The sequence below is a fragment of the Aptenodytes patagonicus genome, chromosome 4, assembly GCF_965638725.1.
Source record: "Aptenodytes patagonicus chromosome 4, bAptPat1.pri.cur, whole genome shotgun sequence".
Classification (NCBI taxonomy): Eukaryota; Metazoa; Chordata; class Aves; order Sphenisciformes; family Spheniscidae; genus Aptenodytes; species Aptenodytes patagonicus.
In genome coordinates, this window is record NC_134952.1 from 26,383,166 (window position 1) to 26,392,620 (window position 9,455).

Sequence of the window (9,455 nt, forward strand, 5' to 3'; positions counted from 1 at the left end):
TTTCATGTTTCTTTAAATCTGTAATATGAAAGCTACAAGGTTGTAAGTGGAAATCCTTCAGTTAAATTAATCAGTACTGTGTTTTCTTTGTTCTAATGAAGTCCACCGTTCAGTATTGAAAGAAAGCAACTCTTGCTGGAGCTTACTGTCATCCTAAAAAAACACAATGCAAAAAACAGTCAGAATAAAAAGAGGAAAGAACTTTTGCCATTTTAAAAAGCAGAAGAGCTGGCGAATCTTGGTTTTCTAGCCTCTAGTAGTGTCACTACTCATTGCACCCATCTTTATTCCTATCTGGTGGTTGAGAAGAATGCTATGCATGCTGAGCTATATTTACTGGCCAGCCTGCATTGTCCAGCTCAACATATACTGCCTCCAGTTTGGGGATCTGAGTTTCACCTGTTTTTCCTTCTGTAGGGGAGCTAATCTGGGCCTTTCATTTCCTCCTAACCACAGATATTTGTGAAACTTCTAAGAACTTCACTTGCCTTCTGATCTGTATTTTTCCTTCTTGTTTCCTTGAAAATGAGCAAGGGGTTAAAAAATTTGGGAGGAGATGAAAAGGGCACTGACAGACAGATGGACAGACAATGTCATCACATAAATCTCACATCCATAGGAAACCAGGCTATTTGAAACTCTGTGGTACATGAATTAATGAAGAAGTAAAACCCTGAGCCCGTCTTAGTTCATTGTACTCAGTGGTAGAAATCCGTAGGGTCTACTGAAGTGTGTATGAAATGTAGACATAGTTATCAGGAATACTGTGATAAACAGTCTGAATAAGAAGGTGAAGCAAGACCTTTATGGAATTCATAAAACCACTTCTCAGATATCAATATATTTCTGTTAAATGTATTTCTTGTCCTGGCATTTCATTCTGTTTTCCGGTTTACAGAGCAGTATGAAGGCAGAGGTTCTTAACCCCATCATCAACAGTGTGCTATTAGAGGTAAGCCTTCACTTTTTTCACATTAGGAAACGTTCTAGTAAAATGATTTTGAAATGAAACAGTGGCATTTATGTCTGAAGAAAGAACTATACAAAAAGTAACGACAATATCATTCTGGCTGTTCAGTGCCAGCTCATAAACCTCTCGTTTTTGTGTTCAGCCTCTCCCACAAATACTCAAGTAGTAATATTACATTCACTGAGGATTCTTAAGAACTGTGTGACTGAAGTGAGACCGGCCAGCTCTGAAATTCTGCTGCTGTATTGGTCAGAGCACAGGAGACAATTTGCAATGTGCCGTTTAACCCTTTTCTAACCTATTCACAAGTTGCCTGGGATAAGTCTATTCTTACTGTTCTGTTACCTACTTCAAATATTGCAAAGTATTTCTGATTCACAGATAGTTTCAGACTATTCTTTTCTTTAAAATTTGAGTTGCAGGTATGCTACGGTGCTTCCCATCCACGGGCATTTAGATTTCTACAAAGATTCACAGTCTAGCAGCAGGCTTGGTCAGCACATGGATAACCATGTGTCAGACATCACCAAAATGTTCATGAGTGATTTCTTTTATTAGACACCATGATCTATGAGTGACCTGTTCTATTAGACACCATGAGCTATTTTTCGTCAGAAAAGCACAGTGAGTAAAATACGCCTCAGTTTTACTGAGAAGAGGTCAAGAGGGAGTAATACGCTCATAAACTACTAAAATGTGTACTATCTGCAGCACGAGTTCTTTTAACTCTGCTAATTAGATCACACTTCTCTTTAAATATAAACAAACATATAGTAGTGACTACAAATTGTCATTCTGTATCTAATAGTTGCGTTCCCTTAAAAATGAGGAAAAGATTATTTTACAATAAGTAATTTTGCACTGAATTAGCAATACCTTTAAGGAAAATCATGGAAAGTTGAATAGAGCTGTAGTAAAGATTACTATACAGTTCCTTTTGTTATAGGGTAAATTTGCTGTTCTGACGTATCTTTCTGTGCTCCAGGAATTGCGAAATCTGGGAATGTCCAGAACTGTGGAATACAATGTTTTGTACTTCTTAAATCCCATATTTGTATACAAATACGTATTATTACAGCCTAGGTTCATGGAGAATTACAAGTTGCTGTAGCGTTCAGTATTAGAAATTCCAAAAATAGGGCTACGTGTTAAAACCATTATAATAATTCAAACTGTTAATTTCAGTGACACTTCTTCCACCTACAGCAAATTCAAAATTAGTTCTGTTGATGGAAAGACTAGCTGGTTTGTATTTAAAAAGTCAAATCTACTTCTGAACACTGTGGCATTTTATTCTGCTCACATTACAAACAAAATGGTCCAAGAGTTCAAACTGAGGGGAAATCAGATTTTTATATAGTGATTCAGGCTATTCTTGTTAGCTGTAAACTGTTGTAATTTATCATTTTTGTTATCTGCAGATTCTAAAGTCTTGTGTGAATACATACGCTAATATCGCGTGATGCAGATGTTAAAAAAATTTATTTAAAAAGTACAGTGTAATTCCTGAAAAACGTGACAGCTGTACTGATGAAGCACATGTTTTCTCTCCCCATCAGGGTTGCAACAGTACTACTTACATTCAGGACGCCTTCCAGCTATTGCTTCCAGTTCTGCAAATTTCACATATCCAGACCAGTTGTTTGAAAGCACAAGAGTGACAGTTTCCCAGCAGTTGTCACCACGGGGCTTAACAGAAACCACAGACCTAATGTCTTTAATGTATGCAGATAGAAGAAATGGTATGAGAGATGTCTGGCCACTTAGAGTCATTTGAAGACACTACACGCGGTTTTGCACATACAATATTGAACAACATTTTGAAACTCTTTCAGAAGTAGTTAGTAAAGTGAGTTATTTCTTTTCCATTAGAGTATATCCTTTGCATTAATTTAAACTGAAGTTTATTGATATTGGCATTGACTTAAATACAGATTCTAAATGTTGACCCTTTCAGTTGTAGACGATATATGAAGCAAATTAGAACGTCATGTTTTTTAAAACATTTCAGCCCAAATGACCATTTCCGTTGTTTGCATCCTAACTGTCAGTTAAAAATGTGTATTTCAAAAGTTGGTTTCAGTATTTAATTTTAGCAAACACAAACAAATTATCGCAGTGTTTTGCTTGTTAAATATTTTTCACAGTAGCAAATAACAACATCATCATAATCTGTACCACTTACATAACACTTTGTGTTGAAAGAGTTGTACAGTAATAGGCATTAACTTTACTAAATTAAAATTATAGAGGACATGCATACAGAATTATACTGAAAAGAAATTTTCTGAGCCGGTTAAGAGTATGAGCAAAGCTCTGTATTTGCTGACCCATAATTTTATACTCAGTTATGTCTATTTCTTAATTCCAACGGCTGAACAACATTGCAGGCCAAAGTAATCTTTTTAATACGCAAGGAATAGAAAATTTCCCTTTTGTTTGGCGATTGAAACACCCCCAAAATAATCTCCTCTCAGATGAGGAGTGCTAACCTTGTTACCAGGTTAGCACTTTGGGGTTTAATTTGGGCTTTAAACATTATGAACCTTTTTATCAAATGGAGTTACTGATGCTGACAATTCAGAAATGCGGTTTTTGAGCATAGGAAGGAAGTTGTGCAAAGAAGTTATGAGGGAACTGCTTTGGGTGGGGAGGTCGTTATGTCAGAGCAATCACCTTTTCTCTGAGGCAGTAGCTAGACAGAGCATAACTGAGCAGCAGGAATGACATTTCATAATAACACTAGCCAGCATGATAATTTGACCATATCCTTAGCTTAAAATCTGAGCTGTGAAGCTCAGAATTTGTTTAGGCTAGTTTACCTCATAGACAGGAAGAACCTTCCAATATTTTATGTAGCCTGTTCTCCTGGATTTTCATTGTTTATTACGTCTCTTTCAGCTATTTTGTATTTTTTTCCTCTTGATACACTCGTGAGTTGTATTTAAATGCTTTTTAATTGTAGTTAACATCTGAATATGTTTAATCATAGAAGCATAGTTCATACATCGTAAAATTAATGAAATAGAGCATGAGGAAATACTATCCTGTTTGTCAGAAATGAGAAACCATGTATCTGCTTTGCACATGGTAACTTCTGTGAGTCCAAATAAGAGAGGACAGAAAGGTCTGTTTGTGTCCTACACTACTGTGGTCCCTGTTCTGCTGTCACACACGTTGTGACTTTTCCATCTTTTGTTATTCAGGGATGAAATTTTCACTATCCCTGAAGTAAGGTTTATTACACAAAATCTATTTTCTGCCACCCTGTAATTTAACAGATGTGAGATATCTTTCTGGGTAAGCAGAAGGGGTACAGTCTTCAAATCCACTTGCACAGAAGGTAAAAAAAAAACTTACAGCAATGTGAACAAAAATAAGAAAGCCCTTTGGCAGCTGAAAAGGCAAACAAAGCTTGACATCCATTGGTATTTATGCCATACTGAACAGCTAACCTTACTACAACATGGGAAAAAGAGGGACACGGAAAAATGCGACTGGTAAGCAGACTCACTAGCCCAAAGGAAGGATACAGCTCCCACCAACCGCTATGTCCATGACACTTCCATCTGGCATTGCTTTATTTCCGAAAGCATCTTTTCGAAAGTGCATTACAAGATCATGTTTAGTTGATGCAAAATGCTGCATCATACCCCATGCCATCTGGCTTCTGCACTTTGGGGGGAATAAACGTACTCTTCTCTAGTAGTCTTCTCTGGCTGCTGGAAGAGACACTCACTTGTACTTACGTGACCAGGGGTCATTCTTGTATACACACTTTAACCCGGAAGAACAGCTCCTCAGTGCAGATTACTGAGGACCGTGTACTTGCTCCATACACTTCATCATGAGCGGTTTTCAGTTTTAAAGATTTGGACATCAGTGAAAGCATTCAGTAGCTTGTGAAAAGGCCTGTTCGTTTAAAGCGGTTTTTTCTGTTGTTCTCTGCCGGCAAGCAGAATATAATACCTGCTAGTGTTTTCACCTGTCAATCATTACATCCTGGATTTATTTTTACTTTAATTTCGTAATTATTTTTCATCAAGAAGCCTTTCTGTCCACGTTGGAGTAGAGCTCCGCATCAGGTATCTGTAAACGTGGTGTTACTGCCAAATGAGTCATAGAACAGAGCAATAGCTGTTTCATATTGTTCCTATGCCAACTTGTTTTCAGACATAAATGATTTTAGTTACTTTTTCATATGGATCTTTTTTTCTCTGAAATGCAGTGCAGAATATGTAGTGTTAAACCTGTCTGAAAAATGTGTTGACTAACAGTGGTGCCTTTTAGCAGAGGCTGAACAATGTAGTATTAGAAGCCTCAGGGGATAATGTTTGAAATCGTTGAGGGGCATTCTTAAGACAAAGATTGCTTGTCTGAGATATTCCTTACTAGAGGTTTCACTGTCTTGCTTAAGTTATGTATGTATTGAATAAAGTACCATACCCTAAAGTGAAAGAAGCTATAAAAAATAACGTGTGGACTTATTTACATCCATACAATGTAGGAAGGGAAATAGGGCAGAATATGAGCATAGGGATGCTCCACCTGATCTCAGATACAATCACCTTGTCCTAGGAAAACTGAATGTTATATCTTTAAATCAATTTTAGGTAAACAATATTTCAGGAGAAAAGTACTATGTGGATGTAACCAGAATATTTTGTTTACACTGGTTTGCATTTTTCCATCAGTCAAATAAATCATTTGAGGTACTGAACTGAGACGGTATACTAAAAAAGAATGTTTTGAAGAATAATGTGATGGGAGGATGTACTCAGTGAAGTCTTTCTGATTTTGTGATTTACCTTTGGGACGATGAGTGTGATTTTACTGAGAGTCTGACAAAAACAGACACTGCCTTAAACTTTTAAGGGAGACTGTTCTTCCTGTCATCACCACCTTTTTCCAGGTCAGTACACTGAGTGTGCCTTGGCACTTGTCAAACTACTAGGTTTCAAGTACTTATTTAAAAAATAACCTAGATTGTGAAAATTACCTGTTCTCTTGAGCAGATCTGTTTTTCATGGCATTCCATTCACTTTTGAGCACACCTTTTCATGCAGAGACAAAGGAGGCAGGCTTTTGCACTCACTAAGTTGAGAAATTTAGCAAGATGAAACTTAGAGCAATGTCTGCATACCTACAACCTTGCAGATGATCCAATATTACAGGTCATCACTGAAGCATGAGCTAGAAGTAAACAAGTAGACAAGTCATTTGCTGTATTTGTATATTAAAGGCATTTGGTTTGGGTTTTTTCAAGGCAAACAAAACAAAGCAGGCTGTAAGTTGTTTGCTGCTTTTTAGGGTATAGTCTATTCATGTGTAAACATCTCTTCCCCATGATTTGCTCCTGTGCTCCAGCATCCATTGCTTGAGACAGCTAAACAGAACTGTCTTTTCCATTTTTTCCATGCTGCTTAGATCAACCGCTGAGGCTGTTAATATCTTTCTCTAAAATGTGCCTCAATCATATAATACAAAATCACAATCGTTACAATTTGAGATGCTTTTTAATGATGTTTCCAGTGTCACTCACCAGTCAGGATTCATAACAACTTTAATGAGTCTGAAACGCCACAGTATTTTGAGTGACAAATACAGCTTTTCACCTTTTTTCAGATTCACAAACGTGGTTTTTATCATACAAGCAGTCACCCAGCTCATGGGATTATCTTCGAGACATTCCACTTCTACTTCAACTGACAGCTCTGTCTCCTTTCTGTTAGTCTCAAAAGAATGTAAAGAGTGGAAAAGGACTTTCCTGAATTCTTTTTAAAACCATCTCAGAGCAAGGCTTAACGTGACACCATCAGCCAGTCTGACCTACTTTGAAATTCTTACAGTCTGACTGGAAAGCCCTCTGGATTTTAAACACATTTTTTCTGTCTCAGGTCAACCGTTTTTGCGGAGAATATGGGGACATAACCAGCTGCTTTTAGTGTGCGACCTGTACATTTTCCATGCTCTGACTCCCACCTCAGCGTTCATAATATTGACGATAGTGTGCAGCTTTAGAATTAAAAAAATCGGAAGTGTCAAAAATTGAGCTGCATTAAAAAGATGAAAGAGGGAAAGTGATTTTCAAAGGGAGAAAAAAAAAAAGGACGTGCTGTCTGGAAATCGCAACAATTTTCAAGGCTGGATTAGAGAAAAGACTAAAAGAGTTTTTCAGCATTGTTCAGAATAAACAAGAGATGACATCTGATTAGTTCCAGCACAACTGGAATAACGGCACTTCTGAGGTAAAACGAAAATCTGCATGAACTTGAAGGAAGTATGTCAAAGATAAGAACGTTCAAAGAGGAAGAGCTCAAAGGAAAGAAGACAGCTAACCTGATCACTCTAGGTCTGCAGTGCTCGTTCTCCCTTCATTGCCAGCACCCCAGAAGTCCCTGAGCACACGTCTGCTAAGAACCTCTTATTAGCCTCCCCACTTTGATCTCCTTTTCACAGCTTCCCTTTACAGTCTTTTGAGGAGGTGCTCTAACAGACTCCAAGCAGAGCACTACCTTTTCATTCTGCCTTTCAAACATTTTACCCAAGGAGTGAAAGAATATTTCTTATGCAACACTACAATAATGTGCAAAAGGAGTCTAAAAAAACTGCAGCAAGGACTAATCATAATTCTTAGTGAACTGAATTTGCTGCTGCTGTAAAGAGGAAGGCGTGAAGACATTACTCAAACAAATGTGTGCTACTTCTCTTCCACGCTACAGGGTTGAGGCTGAAAGGGAGCCGACAAAGGGTGCCAGTTCTGGAGTCAGTCAGTGTCACCTAAATGAAAGCCAGAACACTGGCTAATTCAAACAACTCTTAAACACCTCCAGAAGCCTCTCGACCCGTTTACTAGACTTGCAGAAATGCAGTCCTACTCCTCCTGCCCTTGCTTATCTCAGACACTGTATCAGCAGCTTACATGATGCTGATAAATACCATATTTAAGGTGGTCTGCGCCCTTCCTCCGGTTCCCTTACCAGTTCTGCCCCATGTCCATTTTGCACGTTTCTGTACGCCATCAGCTCTGCCTTCCCCACCAGTTTTGTTCACCCCACTCTCCTCCACCTTCATGTCTCCTTCCCCCCGCTGGTTTCTGAGGTTCTTCCCTCCTGCCCGTCATCTTGTGCTTGAGAGGCTGCACCAGGACATCCTTTCTCTCCTCACATGTTCAGTTTTGCAAAAGCCAGAGATGAAGACAAGGGGTTAAGAGGACATGGGAGGAGAGAAACCAAGAGGATCTCAGGAGAAAATGGGAAGACACTAAACCTGTTGCTTTTTAGCCCCCTCCTTCCTCCTCTAGTGTAAGGAGGTTGGACTAGAGACTGCCTGAGATCCCTTTCAACCTGAATTACCTTAGGATCACATTTTTTTCTTGCCATTCTCCCACTGTTCCCTGTAGTTCGGATCATACTTGCAAGACAAGGTAAGCTCTACTCAACGGAGATTAAAATCTTGTAAGAGCCTCTTAGGTTTACTTGTTCTTGGTGTTTTGTAAAGGTAACTTGAAAGATGGAACCTTCCAGGGTAGTAAAACCAAACACTTAGAGAGCTGTGGGATACCTGTGGGTAATAAAATAGTAAGACACAGTTGAGCCATCCAAGGAAAAGAAAAGAGGGAGGTTATAGGCAGCAAGAACAACAGAATTAAATTATAGGAGAAAGGGAGTCGAATTGGGGTCACAAGGAGCAGGGCTGTCCCTACCAACAAGATCTCTGGGTTACTGAAGGGGAAGAGTGAGAGAGAGTGCCATCATTCGAAGCATTTAAACACTGACTAAAATGGCCTTAGCAATTCTGCAGTGATTTGAGATAGATACGTCTCTTCATCTGTAAGTTACTGTACCACAGTAAGAAGAAAAAAAAACAACCAGAAACAAATTGTGAGGTTTATTTTATAGACTGTATTAAAAAATCGATTTCTGAAGAGCTTTAAGTTATTACCACAGATAAGCAATAAAGCCACAAAAGCCCCCAAATCAAGAAAGTCAGTATTTTTCTCTGATTTCTTTATAAGATGGTAACAAACAATAGAAACAAATGCTTCAGACTTACCCAACTAAACGTAAAAAATTCCATGTGGCCTCAAATCATTCAGAAGCTGATGTTCACAACTGTTCCTATTAAATCTGAACTGCTTGGTGCGGTAGAATGACTGGAGAAGCAATTTCAGGAAGCTTCAGGAGGGAAAAGCTATATAAATGTAAGGGATGGAGATTATGAAGTATTAACATGATGCTAAACTGCTGCCTATCATATTTGCAATGGGCAGTTTACAATCTGTTCATCCTGATGGATTTAGCACAAGGGAGTCTGAAGTCCTGACTCTGCAATTTCTGTCTTTGCCTCGTAATGGATGGTTAAATTGTACCCACAAATAACGTGTTGGCACCGAATGAGTTTGGGACCCTGCTCAGCCCAAACAGCTCCATTACACTCGGAGGAGCAGTAATAAATGGAAAGTAAGGAAAAGTTCCAGGAGCTA

At 38.6% G+C, this 9,455-nt stretch overlaps 1 protein-coding gene across 5 annotated transcripts in view; it reads left to right on the plus strand.

The window, feature by feature from the left end:
• Positions 1-5,713, plus strand: part of FAM114A1 (family with sequence similarity 114 member A1) — a 43,355-nt gene extending 37,642 nt beyond the window's left edge. For 4 of the 5 annotated variants that reach the window (XM_076336093.1, XM_076336095.1, XM_076336096.1 and 1 more), the window contains 2 exons: positions 899-952; positions 2,530-5,713. In XM_076336093.1, coding sequence (XP_076192208.1) covers positions 899-952; positions 2,530-2,631 — 156 coding nt within the window. In that variant the 3' untranslated portion in view covers positions 2,632-5,713. Of the gene's footprint in view, positions 1-898; positions 953-2,529 lie in introns of those variants that run through there. The other variant, XM_076336097.1, reaches the window with a different exon arrangement.
• Positions 5,714-9,455: the final 3,742 nt, after the last annotated feature.